This window comes from Vicugna pacos, chromosome 4 (genome assembly GCF_048564905.1).
Source record: "Vicugna pacos chromosome 4, VicPac4, whole genome shotgun sequence".
Lineage (NCBI taxonomy): Eukaryota > Metazoa > Chordata > Mammalia > Artiodactyla > Camelidae > Vicugna > Vicugna pacos.
The window spans coordinates 46204852-46220983 of NC_132990.1; the positions used below are offsets into that span (position 1 = coordinate 46204852).

Genomic DNA, 16132 nt, shown 5'->3' on the forward strand with positions numbered 1-16132 from the left:
CGGGCTGGCTCAATAAAGCCAAGCTCCTTCTGGAAGAACAGAATAGACTTCCTGCCATTTGGACTGTGAAACACAGTAATCCACCAGGGAATAAAGGTCAATGTTGCACTTTTGGTCATTACTGAATCATTTGAGATGATCTGCGGTGAGGATGAGAGGAAAATCGAAGGCTGTGAGAACGCTGCAAATGGCTTGACCTCAGACCAATTTCCATCTCCATCTGTCTAATAGACGTGTGGATAAAAAGCCTCCCTCCTTCTGGGCTACTCGGCTGTTTTCAAATCCGTGGCACAAGCCAGGAGCCAGTTAAACAATACATTAATAAGGGGAAAGAAACTTCTAAGCCCCAGACTGACACTTACTCAGGTTTTAGGTCATCAGCTCAAGTTTGGAAAGCAATTTTCCAGTCTGCCAGCAGTACCGCAAAGTAGAAATTTTAACGAAGACAGAGAATCATCTGCAGTGCAGGGGCATGTGCCAAAGATCTCCTTATTTGTACATGCAAATATATGCATGCTTACACCTCCACCCGCCACCAGAAGACATCCACACGATTTCGATTACGTCTGCTCACACACACACAAAGGGGAACAGCAGTTCCAGAAACTCTGTGCTGCTGTGAGATGTCTTTTTTTTTTCCAAGTGTCCCATTAATGCTGCTTAATCATTATTAAGGCATTTCAATCCTTAAATACAAAATATGTCTGGGAATCCAGAGCCCCATTATCATTTAAATCATGGACTAAATGTTAGTATCCTGACTTTATACTGATGCTCCCCTGTACTGGTTAGGCTGAGCTCCTTTTTGAAGGTAACGCTGTGCCACATCTAAGTTTAGGCCCCCACAGTATATCAATGTCAAACAACATCGTGTCAAGTTAAGATTCAATTCAGGTAAGTGCCACTGCCAAATTTTCTTGTTCCCAGACGGGCTTTAGGATTATTTTATTGCTTAAAATTTAATTTGTTCCAACTCGTGTCTCCATGACAACGTTGGCTAACCCTGCAAATCATTTGGGTAATTGGATATCTTATCTTTCTATTGCTCTCAAATCGAATGATTCTGCTAGAATTGTAACAGCCAATCAAATTTACAGTCCTCCTGAGTAATAGACTTGGAAAAGTAGCCACATTCATCTCCTCTTTACAGCCATATTAACCAGGATGCGACACACAGTAGAATCTGGTCTTCCAACTATACTCCAAATTATGAGTGGTGTCAATACTAATATTCTCACAGTGCAAAGTCTACTCAAAAACTCCTTCTCTTTTATATTATTTTAATTTGAGAAGCAAAAATTGGTGCTCATTCCATACAAACCTTCAGAAATTTCAGTATTTTGAGGGAAACTGACAAGAGTCACTCCACACACTAGTCAGAAAAAAAATAACAATAAAATAAACATCACAGCTTCTGGGAGGTATATGACCTTGTGATAAAATCATGACTGAAACAATGGCTGCCCTAGATGATGGTAGTGCACCGACACTGATCTGTCTGGGGCTCGTCATATGAGTAAGCCACATCTGATACGTTAGTCAAGAAATAAGAATGAATCAAGATTTAACATCCAGTTCAAAAATCTCTGTACCCTTAGAGAAATCCACAGTCAAAACGTGACACCCCTCTTACATATTTCATTTAATTCACGAACATCACAGCATCCGAGGTAGTCAATTCCGGAATATAGACTTCTTATAAGATTGAGAAGTCAGCCGTTCCGCGCTTGAGCTAGTGGCATGGTTCTGGCCTTTGGTCAGCTAAAACGCACAGAAGCTGGACACATTTCAGTGGTCCAATTCCAATCTTCTCGGTAGCTGTGCAGGGAGATTGGCTCTGTGGGAGCTCGGGGCCCCCGCACTGTAAGAGAGCCAGCCGGCTTACAAATGGAAAAGGCTCGGAACCCAGGCCAACTGGCAGACGGACGGGGTTGTCAAGAACCTCGTGCTTCCCCTACAGCCACTCAGAGGACTGACTTCAGGACCGCTTCTCAAGCTGAACACAAAGAGACAGCAACGTGGAGCTTCTCAGCACACCGAGGTCAGCAGGTGGCAGAGCTTTGCAGCAAGTGTGGGAGCAGGTCCTGGCACAGTTCCTCTGAGCTGTGCCCTCTTTTATCCCAAATGCTTGCAAAAAGTTGCTGCTGCATCGTGCTTGGCACTAGGAGTCAACAGCCTAAACTTCCAGTATGTCCAGTCCCAACGGCCCTGCTTCTCTCCCTCCTCTGGTTTTTTTTTTCTTCCCTGCTTTCTCAATATTAGCACATAAGCAGCAGCTGTGAACTGACAGGCCACAAAAATCTCCGGTGGGGTGTATGGGGAATATTGCAACACAACTATCTACTCAAACTTCTGCATGCACTTTACAAGTCTCCATAGTCAAAAGAAAATGTTTCATATGTATGTATATATACATCAACAAGGTACGTGATTTTTTTCTTTCAATAACAAAGCAACAACCCGGCCTTGTAAATTCACACACATCCCCCCTCCCTTTTTTTTCCAGGATGACAAAAATCTGTCTTCAACTTCAAAGCTGGATTTTCCACATTACGTTAAAAAGAAAAAAAAAATCAGAAACGCACCTCCCATGCTTTATTCTGCCAAAACTCACTTCAATAAAATGAACCAAATCCTCTTTGTTGTTCATCCATTCCCTTAAACGAAAAAAACCCAACACAAGGCTATTCTCACTGGTAGTTGTATTAACTACTTAAGGCTGTTGCCTTCCAAGAGCACATTTTGCTGTTTGGCTTAAATAAGGCGTCTTAATTCCTCTAGATTCCTTAGACAACAGAGGCTGCCAATAGAGCCTTAAAAAAGAAAAGACAAAAGTTTCCTTTTGCGCCTAAAGATAAATCCTTCTGATCTTAGAAGGAAACAAAAACAAACAAATAACAACAACAACAAACCCCACATTGTAATGGGGGAAATAATGAGAAGTGAACAATCCTGATGCAGGAAGGAAGGAAAATGGGCTTGGAAAAAATAACGTGGGAGGATGGCCTAGAATTCCTACAGCAGAGCACAGTTTTAAAGGGATCAATAATAGACTTAGGTAACAGATTTTGAGAACAGCTGTCCTGAGAGTGCCCCACGTGCCAGGCTCCTGCACACAGAAACTCACTCAATTCTGCTGACAACCCTATCCAGTAGGTGCTCCTGTCATCCCCTAACCTTCTAGCCCGTTTTTTTCTTTTGCAAGGAGGAATAATTAATATCCGCACAAAAGGAGGCTGGAAGGATTTTCAGAGAGCTCCTACAGCACAATTCCTAGGGCGCGTAGAACTCAGTGGGTGGGGCTATGACTACTTGCTCTAATGTCTCAAATAAGCTTACTTACTCTACAATAATAAATCCAAGAAGCTGGCTTTTGAAAGCCAAAGAGCTGAAAGAGACAACCGCCTGAGAACGGACGGGCACCTGTAGCTGCAGGCTGCCCAGGCACTGGGAGCCCTTCCTCCCTCCAGGTGGCCCATCCGTTCTTCTCTCCACTCCACACCAAGATGCAGATCAATGTCAAGACCCCCTTTCCTAAAGCGAAAGCGACCTTTTTATTTTCACTCACTAATCCTTAGAAGCCTTTCAAATGGCACAAATAAAGGCGGCTGCATTTTGTTCTCTAAATCAATTTTGTCCCCAGCCATCAACTAGATGTTCCTGCACAGAGAAAGAACAGCCCTTCCCTTCTAATTCAAAAATCCATACTGCCATTGCCCTTGCAAACTGCTAAACAAGCAGTATCGGCAAGTCACTTGTGTTCTGTAATATATTTACTGCAAATCCCAATGGCTCGCCTCCTAATGCAGTTTTCTATTGTGTCTGTGCGTGTCAATACACTGGCCGGTCACCCTACTTGTAAAAGGCTCTGCCCGGCTGTTTGCTCAAGGCATCCAGAGGGTGCTGGGGATGGACAAAGGCTGTGCTCCCGGACGCCTCAGCTTTGGAGAGCCTCCTCCACACACTGCAGTCCTCAGAGGTTTTGCTTTCTGGTGCTTCACACCCCTGTACCACCCATGGCCCCTGAGGCCAACTTAAATTCTTCATCAGGAGAGTTGCCATCCACACAAAGTTCAAAATCAGACAATGACTTCCTAGTTTCCTACCTATTAACACTAAAGCTGTTTCCCCCAGCGGAGATACACTGATTGCATTTTAGAGGTTCATTATCAAGGTCCAAAAGGTAGGAGGGCTTAGGAAGGGGAATCTGGCTTTTCTGTTTAAGTATAAACCTCTGCTTTCAGCTGAAAAAGCAAACACCCTAACACCATATAACAGATCACCTAATATAACCACATCAAAAACACAGAGGGCAAGTTTAGGAGAAAAATGTTATAAAATGTTATAAACACCTGTTCAGATGGAATTCTTAAAAAGTACCTGGAGAAACTCCACCTTTCATGTGTATCAGTCTAAAATGGGGTTGGTTGCTAAAGAAAGGACTGAATTATTTATTTATCTTTTGTAGGGAGAGGAAGGCAAAAGCTCTATGCAAGATATGAGACAGGCAGATGGTACAAAATGCTACATTATAGACTCTTGGTATCAAATAGGTGGGCATAATACGGGGTGTTGACTGTACAATTCTTCCTCCTTTTCTGTATATTTGCAATTCTTCATAATAAAACTTTGGGGGGGGCAAAGGGATTATGTAAAGACTATATGTAAATAATCAATGGGTATAATCATTACTAAGAAATCTGGTGACTAAGTCAAGTTTAATGCCTTGGAAGGAGCTTTGTAATACAACTTATCCACAACTCTATGAGTGGCTGTAGTCATTCTTAGAAGATAAGGGGTGGTTCCCAGGGCAGCGATGCATGTACACACTCAGTACAGACGGAAACTCAGGCATTAGCAATATGCTACTTCTGTTTTCTCTCTCTTTTTTTAACTATAAATCAAAACATATTACTATAATGAAACTCCCCATTAAGAAGCCTCAGTGGATATTTAACTATAAATCACTTTTCCAAAAGGAAAATAGCTGAGCAAAAGTGGTTAGATGCCATTAGAACTGTAGTCCTCTAAAACATCTACTGAAGTCAGATTTCATTCTTCATTTCAGACTAAGGACCCATACTTTTGATTCAAGTTTCTAATCTGGACTCCATGGACTTGCTGAAGGATCCTAAGATGTCCACAAACAGCTCAATTGTTCGGCAAAGCTATCTTGGGTATAGAAATGTGTACGACTTGTTGCCAAGCACTTTCACCTGCGTTCAGGATCCAGAGTGGTGACGACCACTGCTCCACAAAGGGAGTGTGTTAAACCTTGCTTTACAAGTGCCTACTTGAACTCATTGGGAAGAGGGGTATAAGTCTCTAACCCAAGCCTCAAGCAGATTGCAATCTAGCTGGAGAAGAAAGAAAGGAAGAAAGGAAGAAAGGAAGAAAGGAAGAAAGGAAGAAAGGAAGAAAGAAAGAAAGGAAGGAAGGAAGGAAGGAAGGAAGGAAGGAAGGAAGAAAGGAAGAAAGGAAGAAAGGAAGAAAGGAAGAAAGGAAGAAAGAAAGAAAGAAAGAAAGAAAGAAAGAAAGAAAGAAAGAAAGAAAGAAAGAAAGAAAGAAAGAACATGAAAAGACTTCATTGCAAAAATCAGTAATGTGCCAGCTTCCTGTCGGAGCAGCCACGGAAGGCCTTGAAGTAAACAGGCAGTGTTGGTATCTCAACTGGACCCTGAAGGATCCTGAGGAAGGCCATTTTGTGAAGTTTGACCAAAAAAAGCCTGCAGTTTTTATAAAGAAAACAGGAAACACGGAACATATTTTAGCTACGAAAAAGAGGCCCATTTGGCTGGATTCAGGGAAGAGGATTGAGGTGGTCAAGGAAGACTGGCTGGGACAGTGATCAGGGGCAGACACAAAAGGCTGGGAGTGATGAGCAGAAAGACAATTACTGAGGCAGGAAGTCAAAACTAGAAAAAACAGGCATCTCTAGGAGGCCAAAAGACCCATGCCTCTAGAGGGATTCTGCATTTGTTACCTTCAAGTTGCTCCCTTTCAGAGTGAGTGCTCCAAGGGTGCTTAAAATACAGGCTAGTAGGGGTGCCCCAGGGGCCACCCTGGACAAGCCAATGGGGAACACTGAGAACATGAAAACTTTTCTTTTAACCCCTCTACTTAAAATTTTCATTTATTATACACATATACAACATATTACAGTAATAGATTTACAGAATTTATAAATTCATAAGTAAACAAGTCCAGTGATACGTTTTTAAACTTTTTATGGACAAGCTGCACAAAACACCGCAGACCAATGAGCTAGTTAGATCAGTAACAGCACTAATACCACATCCGTAAGTACCACACGTATTTCAGCGGTTTAACACATCACATGATTTGGCCATCCAAGTTCAAATGCAACCAAGTCTCACAAAATGCTTTTTTAAAATTTTTGCTTTACCAAGTGAATAACAAACATCTAATGAGTCTCTACTAGCACGCTGGAAACTGGTGTGCTACCCCTTCCCATGGGCACAGAAATGTGCACCTGCCACACTTAATAGCAGTTTTTCTCTATCTGGCAGATGAAAAAATTAATTCAATGTACAGTGTTCTTCTAGCTTGTTTTTGCTTATACCCAAAATAACCATCACCCTACCCCTTTCCGGCTAACATATTTCGTGGTCAAAGAATGACTAAGTAGCAAATAATACTTACTAGGAAAACTAAGAGGATGTGTTCGTTACACCATGTGAGGGAAGAGGGTAAACACTGTTCTCATGGTTTTGGTTTTATGTTGCTTCAAAGCAGGCAAACAGAATGAAAAAATGGTAATTACTAAAAACTTAAATGTAAAATAATGAAATATAGAGTTGTGTGAAACCATATATTGTTCTATAAAGCTTTGTGTCAACATTTCTTGGACTTTCGTAAAAAGAATTAAGGTGACTTGGCGATCTATAACCTGAGCAATTCTATAATCATCATGGTTTTGCGAACAGTTTTAGAAACCATTTTTTCTTGAACCATGTGAATGGTAATACGTGTATATCTTAATTGATGTTGAAGTATCAGTGGAAACCTTTTACATTTTTCAGATCAAACCATGCCTCAGAAAAAAAATAGAAAATTTCTCTCCCACACCTGAGTGCCCATGCCTAGACAGACACACACACACACACAGAGAGGCTCTACTTCAAACACTAAGTCATATTCATGGAACAATACTACAGCACATTTTTTTTACTGCAGAAGTCACCGATCCTATGAGTGAGCACTATTTTGAAGCTATAAATGCCTAATCTTACCAAATAAGCCAACCACCCAAAACAGCTATCTAAATTTTAATTAAAAACTATTATACCAAATATTCTACACTGAAGGTAATAGTTCTGAGAATTTCAGTTTTTAAAAATCTGAAGCAACACTAAGCATGAAGGACCAGAAGGGTGGCAGAGGACACAGGGCACGACTGAGTCAATCCAGGCCTTAATGAGAGCTCAGTTTCTCAGTTTCCTCCAATTTAATCCACTCCTGGAGATCCCAACAGTTTAATAATAGAAGAAGTGCAGGCTGAGATCTAGGGAAAGTTATAATGGTTCCATGAGCCAGTGACTGAATTTATCTGTAAGTATAACTACCACACAAGGTGATTTATTTAAACATTTGCTAAAGGAACAGATTTCCCTTTCTGTGCTTAATAAACACTACTGGAGGAACACCTTAGCTGCTCTGGGCAGACCCCTCAACTGACACACACACAAGCCCTACTTTAGAGCCTGCCTAGTCTAACACCCTTTACAGAGTGGAAAACCAGGGCCCAGGCACTAAGTGAAGCCCTTAAGTAAGTGACCCCAGTGAACTCTATCTTACACCAAGTCAGATTCTACAGGTCACTGCAGCTCCCAGGGGGACATCTCACCTCCGTCCTGCCCTCTGGAGACTGTGCAGGACGGCGAGGCGGGGAGGGAGGCTCCCTGACACACCACCTCCCACCCTACTCCCAACCCTGTCAAATCTTGTCCCTACAGAAAATGTTGATATTTTGTTCCTCGTGGATTTTCTGGCTTTAATTTTGAACTTTAAAAATACTGTTTATCTTGAGTACTATGTTTTTTGATACCTCACTTAAATTCCGTGCCCCAGGCAAGTGCCTCTCTCACCTCACCTAGTTCAGACCCTGGACAGAAACCCGCAGCTAGCCGACCCGTGGGAGGGGTTGGCCCAGCTGCGGATGGGGTCAGCCCAGCTGTGGAAGGGGTCGGGAGGGCACCGGTTAAGGAGTGAAGAGTCCACCCCACTAGCTGATAAAAAACAAAGGCTAATCTTGCACCTCGGAATCTAGGCTCTACACACAGGGAGCTTTATCTCTTAACTCCTACTTATCAAGGACAGGCCTGGCTAATGAAATGAAAGGGGTGGCGGATCACTCCAACCTTGATGACAGCTACCTTCTCTGTATTACAAGGTGGAGCTTAACTCTTAAGTGCCTATACTCCAGTTGGTCAGTTGCCATTCTGAGATACTGGCTTAAAAAAACAACCTCAGACTGAGAAACTGTAGACCAAAAACATACATGGCTTAAAAACAGAAAGCGGGGGAGGGTATAGCCCAGTGGTACTGGTACTGGGTTCACTCCCCAGTACCTCCATTAAAAAAAAAAATATATATATATAAACCTAACTACCCCCAAAATTTAAAAACAAAGACAGAAACAGAAAGAAAGAAACATAGAGACAAACAGGAAGAGTCACATGTAAGGAATTAACCCCCACGGTGAATCCCTAACAGTTCCACTTTGGCACTTTTAAAACACTACTAAAGAACAACTTCTTTCTAAAGAGCTTTAAAGCACACATCAAAACTGTGAAATTCACTCCGAAATTGCTACGGTCTGAGACACCGCTCGCTGAAACATCACAGTGTTTGGAAATGCTCAGCTCTCATCTTTTTGTTTTTCTTTTTCTCCTCTCCTTCCCCACCCCACAATCAGGATGGCAGAATACCTTCCTTCCAGAGCTAGTCCTTTCATTTATTTTTAAATTCTCCACCGCCCTGGAGAGCCCCAAGCACTCACTCTGCCTGCTCTTCAGAAGAACACAGGCACAGGAAGGCAAAGCAACTGATCAAACTCACTGCACTGCTGTGTCTCACTCAGGAGTCCTGACAACATCTTTCAAATTTCCTTTGGTTCTTAAGACATACTTCAACCTGCAGACAGTACTGCTCAGTTGGTTACAATTTTCTATCATCTACCCTTGGCTGTGGCCCCTACAGAGCAGTCAGGACTGCTGATCTTCCTAATTTTCAGAACCTGCGCCTCGCCCCAAGGTGTCTTGCAAATCGTGACGTTGGTCCACACAGACAAAGAGGGAGACCAGGAGGGATCGCTAAGCACAGGCCCAAGGGTGAGTCCATCACTGGCCTCATTTTCCAATGGCAGCAGAGTAGGTGGGGAGGAGCTGGGGACCAAACGACACAAACTTTAGCTTCAAAAATGCTTGGCCTTGACAAGTCCCACACTCTGAGCAGGTGCCCAAAGTTTCAGGCAGAGCAAAGGAGCTCAGAGGATGAGGCAAATCGCTTTTGAAAACTGCTTAAGTGCTGTACTCAAGTCAGGCCACCAATGACAACTTATGGCATGGCTTCATCCACCTGCTGAAAAGGTATGCAAATGGCATAAACAAGACTTCTCTAAGTATTTACAGTGCATCTTGTTCCTCAGATATCAAATGAACTAATATCATGTCACACGACAGAAAAGAAAAACAAAAACAAAACTTTAAATATCACACTGCGGAACACACCAGGCATAGCCCTCAAAAACGACGAGACTCACTTTAACCTGCTAGGTTTTTATGTGCCCTAACACTGGTGGTATCAGAATGGCTCCATATTTCATGAGAGGTCTCCATCTCTATGTATAGAGCTATATAGAATTTATACAACCTATCTGAAAAGAGAAGGACAGCAGGAATCTATAAAGGGCTCACAGAAAAAAAAAATTGTCTTCTTAATGCTACCATAAAAGATTTAAATATCCATTACCATCCTGATTTCATTGACTTTTCGGTAACCAGCCACAAATGGGAGCAGTGAAAGTCAGAGGCAGGCTTATCAGGAAGTGTTGACACAACATAAACACGGACTGTGGGCACCCAACCAAGTAAGGAAACCACAATTACACCATTCTTGATTTGGACGCACTTCCACTTTAACATTTCCAGACGGAAAAGCCGGTGGTGAGATTTGACAGTGAAATCTCTCAAACTCACTCCTCCGACAAACCCGCTGAAAGGTGGGGAGGAGAGAGGTCGTCACACAGGAGGCAAACCTTAACAACGTTGAATGCTCTCTCCGTGGAAGGTTTCCCCGTCACTGCATTTTTTTCAGTAACAAAGATGTTGTCAGAAATGACAATTTTTTGTGTCCCCTGATGATGCCTTGCTAGCATTTGGTTATAAGCCATAAAGCAGGACTAATTTCAGCCTGTCAGGAGTCTCGCTAATGCCCAGTTTCCCCCTAGAGAGAATTCCTGTCAAATCTAATGAGAGCTCCAAAGGCCCTCTCTACAATATAATGAGCACTTAGGCCATGCTGGTGATCAGGCGGCAAAAAGCATCAATTTGAGCCTGGCTACACCCTGGGGGCCAGACGTCACCAGTTTTAATAAGAATTATGATTACTAGCTGCACCAAATGCCTCCTCAGAACTTATTATTAATGTGTGACATTCAGAAGGATGTTTTTCAAATGTAAGGCCACTTTAAACTGAATTACAGCACTGCTCTGCACACCACTCTAGTTAAGGGTCTGCCAGCATTAACAATATAAACTAAATTTCAGGGGGCTTAATACCCTACTATGAAGAACACGGCATCTCCCAGGTTTTCACATTTTTCTGAGCCAATTATACACAGCATATTATTAATACACGCTGGCTCATGGACAGACAGTATAGACCCACAAATGCCCGATGGAGTCCAGAAACTCATTAGAAAACCATTTCCACACCGTGGGGTTCCTGACCCTCCTCACCCCTTCTTCCTTCTTCCTACTCGATAAAGAAGAGGTCACTCTACCAAGTAACCTACAGGAACCCAGAAGAATTTCACACCTCCCCCCCGTAGCTCCCCCAATAAATCCAGCACTAACACAGAACATCACAGAGAGGTGGCGCATCCCTGTATGGAGTCTGTGAGGTTGTTAAATCCTATGAGTTTATGAGTTTAAGGGAAAGCTCAATCTCCTCTTACCCTTCCAGAGTACTTGTAGCAAAAAAAAAGAAAGAAATTTTTTTTTATACGTGCCTTTAGGGTAACTTAAAAAAAAAGTGACAAGTTAGAACTCTTAGACCAAGTTTATTTGCATAATTCATTTAAATAGCCATAGATCTTCTAGCTTTATTACTATCAACAAGTTACAATTGCCTCAATCAGGCACTAGCCATTTAAGCACACAGAAACAAAGGCACAAACCCAACAGAAACTAGGCTACCAACTTTGCAGATCAGAATAAAATCAGCACCTTTAAAGGCCCAAATACAGTGTTAATGAAAGGCCCTGAACTTAACTATCTCCTTCCAAACACCTATCTGAGAACAGATCTAATAATGTACCTGATGATAACTTAACATTATGAAATCTATGATGAATTAAAAATCAAAGAGTGCGGAGTTACAAAAGCAGAATTCAACTCTGAAACACACTTGCTTAATGAAAGTCTTTGAATATAAGGAAGATCTGAAGGCTGAACTAATCAATTTCTCCACTGTGCCCCAGCCGGTCAGCCATGCTGTTTAATTTAATGAAACAAGGGTTTGAGATGAAATAGCACATATACATCAAGTAAGAATTGTATTGTTGCACTTTGAAATGTGTCCAACTGTGCAACTTCATCTGATGATAATTTTTTAAGAGGCAATCGATTTCTAAAAGACTTATTGTACCAGAGTCTTGATGAAAAAGTGAATGTCAGCATATCTCCAGAATACTTACACCATGCCATTAATGCTTTCTTTGGCAGACAATGACTACTCAATCGAGGGTCCTTTGGGCTGAGCAATCATTTAGCTTTTCTTCTCTTATGAGGTCCTTAGTGCCTTGTTCCAGCTCAATACTCTTTTTATACACCATTATAGTAGCCATAAGTGTGAATTTTATGGGAACTTGCAAACTCATAGTCATAGCTGGAGCTTTCCAGTCACTAATCTTTTCATGCTTTTAAAACCACTACGACTGAAGCGAGTCCCAACATATGCTGTGGTCATAAAAGGATGCTTTTTTCACCTCCAAACCTGCATCAACTGAGACATTTTTCAAAAAGATGTTTCCTAATAAGTCACTAATCCTGAGTGTTGCTTTATGTAGCCCCAAAACAGAGAGAACGCCATAGTCCTATAACTCCACAGTCATATACCTTGTTTAACTGGAATAAGGAAACTCCTGAATATCCTTCTTTCCCCCACAGGTCCACATTTGTTTCCAAATCTGCACAAAAGCATCAGCTACTCTGAACTTCAGAACTCTATGGGATATCCAGATCTTTCAAGAGGAAAACAAAGTATCCAGGCAGAAAAGTTAAGTCAGAGTCTCAATGCCTATCTGCCTATAAACAGGGCTAGTTTACACTTCAAAAGCACCTCTCACCTAGTAACTCAAACATTCTATAATCCTCAAGAAGCAACCCCTGCTGCAGAATACTCCCACTAATTCGCAGGAAGGGAAACTAAGGCTGAAAAATGGCATATAACCCCCACAACTACTGAGGACAAAGCCAGTATTATAAGATCGTGACTTATTTCTCATTTCAATTTGAGATTTAACTAAAGCTTACCTGTTTATGCATTTCTATGTTTAATCCATATGACATTTCATAATACTGTGAAAAGAAAAAAGAACCAAGCATTTCCGTTAGCTCACGTTTTGTAATGCTGAGAACACATATTTGTTAATATTACATGAAAAGGATAAAAAGCCTAATCTTTGATACCTACCATCACATAGTGCCTCTGCATTTCTGTCTTTTCACTTGCCAGTTTCTCACATTCCAATTTAAGACTACAAAAACAAAACAGGCAACTTAATGTAAACATTATGTCACTTGTTTTAACATCTGCCTCACATATTTGCACTCCAAGTAAAAACACAGACCACTTTGGAAAAGCCATAAACTATCTAGGTAAACACCCAAAAGCTTTGTCCTTGCATTTAATAGGGAAAAGGAATAAGGTGAACAGTACAGGGTATCCACTCCGCAACCATTCTTTTTCTTCTTGGTGCGTACCTGGTGAGATGCCAAGAATGAAAACAATCTGTCAAAACCTCTGATCTACCCAGAAGACTGATTTCTCCTCATGGTCATCTGGTCACTCCTACTTCCTTCTCTGCATCAAAGCTGGCTTCTCTGGACTCCACCAAAATCTGGCCTTTGAATAACCTTCAGTCTCAGATATAGGCTGTATCATCTCTGCCAACTCAAACAGTCTCTAGGTTTGAAATTGTACTTGTAAACTTACTTCTACAATTGTTGGTCCCTTTTAAAACCTTTGCTTTTTAATTCCCTGCCAAAATATGTCATGCGGTTATTGCAATTAAGTGAGCTGAAGTCCTCCCTGCTTGGTCAACACTGTGGGCACGTATGCTTCAAGCTCTAGAGATTATCATCTTCGAGTAGACAAAAGGTCAACAACCAGAAAGCCTCTGACAAAACGAGAAAATTCACACCCAGGCATCTGTGGGCTTTTTTTCAAGCATGACGAAAATAAAAACTGTCATTACACAGTTAGTTATTTCTTAGCTCTAATCAGCTAAGGCTTCATAGAAACAGGGGAGGACATTAACATTTCTGGAAAATCTACTGCAGACAGGGTGCTTTACAAGTAGTTTTCATTTATAAATTTCCTGAAGTAAGTCTCATTAGATGAAGAGACTAAAGCTGAGCTAGATATAAATGTAGCTCCAATTCCTTGTCCTACCCCAAATCAACCCAGAAAGAGGCCAAAGCAGGTGAGATTTCCCCTACACATATCCACCCCATTAACCACCACCAACGATGGGCACAGGGAAAACCAGCTACTCTTCCACAATGGACTTTGCCTCAGAGAACCCAAATCTAGTATGGCCATCAGCGATTTCAACACTGGCTTTGCCTCCCTGAACCTGCACTCCAGAGCTGGGGCATCGATTGAACCAAGATTTCAGCTCAGCCTGTTGCAAAATAAATAAATGAAGTGCAAATATTGACAGTTCTCATGCAACTACTAAATACACGAAAAAGGGCTCCCTGGAACAGCAGCAAACGGGCAAAAGGGAAACAATGGGAGGAGGAGGAGACAAGAGAAGAGGCGGCCCAGGAAGAGCCGGGAAAGGGGGTAACGTGAATGACAGGTCTTAACTGCGACTCCACACGCCACCGCCTGGACGCAAGCACTAAGTACAGCCGCCACCGCCAGCGGGATAGGCGACCAAGGGCCGGGCACTGCCGGGGCGACCACTCACCCGGCGCGGCTGGACACGCACCTGTGATACTGCGCCTGCAGGAACTGGAATTCCTCTTTAATCCGGTCCAGGGACTCCGGAATAGTGAACTTGAACGGCTGACCTGCAGCCTGGTGCGGCGTCTAGGGGCGACCAGCGAGGGGGACCGAGGGACCGGGATGCGGGCGAATGGATAATGAAGTAATTCAGAGTACGAAAGAGTTGGGGGGAGGGGGACATAAACAAAAAACAAAAAAGTTAGAAGTGGCGGAAAATGGGAGCCCCGAACTCGAGTTTGCGCTTCACTCTGGGAAGAGGGAAGATGGACCCTCTCCAGATCCGAGGCTTCTAAAAAGACTAGGAGCCTCTTCCAGCCTCCAGGATAGGTCGCGTTAAGTGCGCCCGGGTCACCAGGCTGAAGATACGGGGACTCCCTGGTGACCGCGGAGGACCTCGCCAGGTTGTTGTCTTCGCCCCGCCCCCACGGGGGCGATAATGACCCCGGGGACCATAGGAGAAAAACAACTCCCTTACGCTTCCCGTTCCCAGAGTCGCCGGGGCCACCTCCAGGCGCGCCGGAACGGGGGCCTCATTGACATGTAAATATGCGAGACGAGAAACAAAAGGGGGGCGCCCCACTCGCCTCGGGGAAGGGGAGAATGTGGCTGCAGGAGAGAAATCGCAGTCTCCCCGGGCGCCCCCGCCCACCCAGTCTAGACGTCAAATAGGAGGGCGCCCAGAGGAAAGGGGGAAAATTGAGAGTTTCAGCCCACTCCCCACCCAGGAAAGGAGGGCCCGGGAGCTCCTACGCCTTGCACCCCTGGAGGCCAGGGGCTTGGCCACAACATAGCAGCTACTCATCTCTTACTGCACAGGAACAGCGCCTAGCCACCCCCACTACCCTGCCCCCAACTCAGCCACCCGGCCACGCCTCACCGGGTGCCGGCTCTGCGGGAACATCGCTCTGGCGGCGGCCGCGGCTCTGTTCCCGGGCAACTCAATTCTCCGCTCAATTTCCAACTTTAATCCCGCCGAGGAAAATTAAGCCGGGAAGCCAGGCAGAAGCAGGGAGCGAGGGGGGCGCGCTGGCCACGCACGCAGGCGCGTTCGGCGGGGCGCACGGGCCACTCGGCGCCCGGCAACTCCTGTGCCCGCCCGTGCGGGCTCCCGCGCTCAGGGCCACATCACGGGGCAGCTCAGGCCCGGCAGCACCAAGAACCCGCGAGGCGCCGCCGGAGCTCGGGAGGATGGAGCGGCGGCTGCGCTCCAACCTGCAGGTCTCGGCCGCCGGGGCGGGGAGGTGGGGGCGCGGTGACTCCCGCCGCGCTCTCCTCGGCGAGCCGCTTACGCCGCACCCGTCCCGGGCAAACAAATCCAGGCGGGCCGCTCTCCGCTCTTCTCTGTGTCTGCGTCTTCTCCGGGTTTTCCCCGCGGCGCCGTCCGCCGGCGAGGTGCAGGTGGCGCGGCGCCCCCGGCTAACCCCACACAAACAAACCTGACGACGTTCAGGGCCGACCCCCGCGGGTCTGGGCAGCGCCCACAACCGGGCACTCGCGCGCTCCCGGGAGACAGCGGGGTGCGAGGTCCGGGCCGCGGCGGAGGCTCCGCAGCCTCAACCCGAGCCGAGGGGCGCGGGATGACGACGAGGCGGGGAAAGTGCGGAGGGTGCGCCGGGAGGCGGCTCGGCACGCCCTGTGCGGCCGGCAGTCG

The 16132-nt window shown here is 44.6% G+C and overlaps 1 protein-coding gene across 2 annotated transcripts in view; it reads right to left on the reverse strand.

Moving 5' to 3' along the window:
- LOC102526691 (TLE family member 1, transcriptional corepressor) overlaps positions 1-15546 on the reverse strand; it is an 81535-nt gene extending 65989 nt beyond the window's left edge. For both annotated transcript variants that reach the window (XM_015239061.3, XM_072959651.1), the window contains exons 1-4: positions 15359-15546; positions 14465-14565; positions 12940-13003; positions 12780-12824 (exon numbers count right to left, since the gene is read on the reverse strand). In XM_015239061.3, the coding sequence (XP_015094547.1) occupies positions 12780-12824; positions 12940-13003; positions 14465-14565; positions 15359-15382 (234 nt within the window). In that variant the 5' untranslated portion in view covers positions 15383-15546. The remainder of the gene's footprint in view (positions 1-12779; positions 12825-12939; positions 13004-14464; positions 14566-15358) is intronic.
- Positions 15547-16132: the final 586 nt, after the last annotated feature.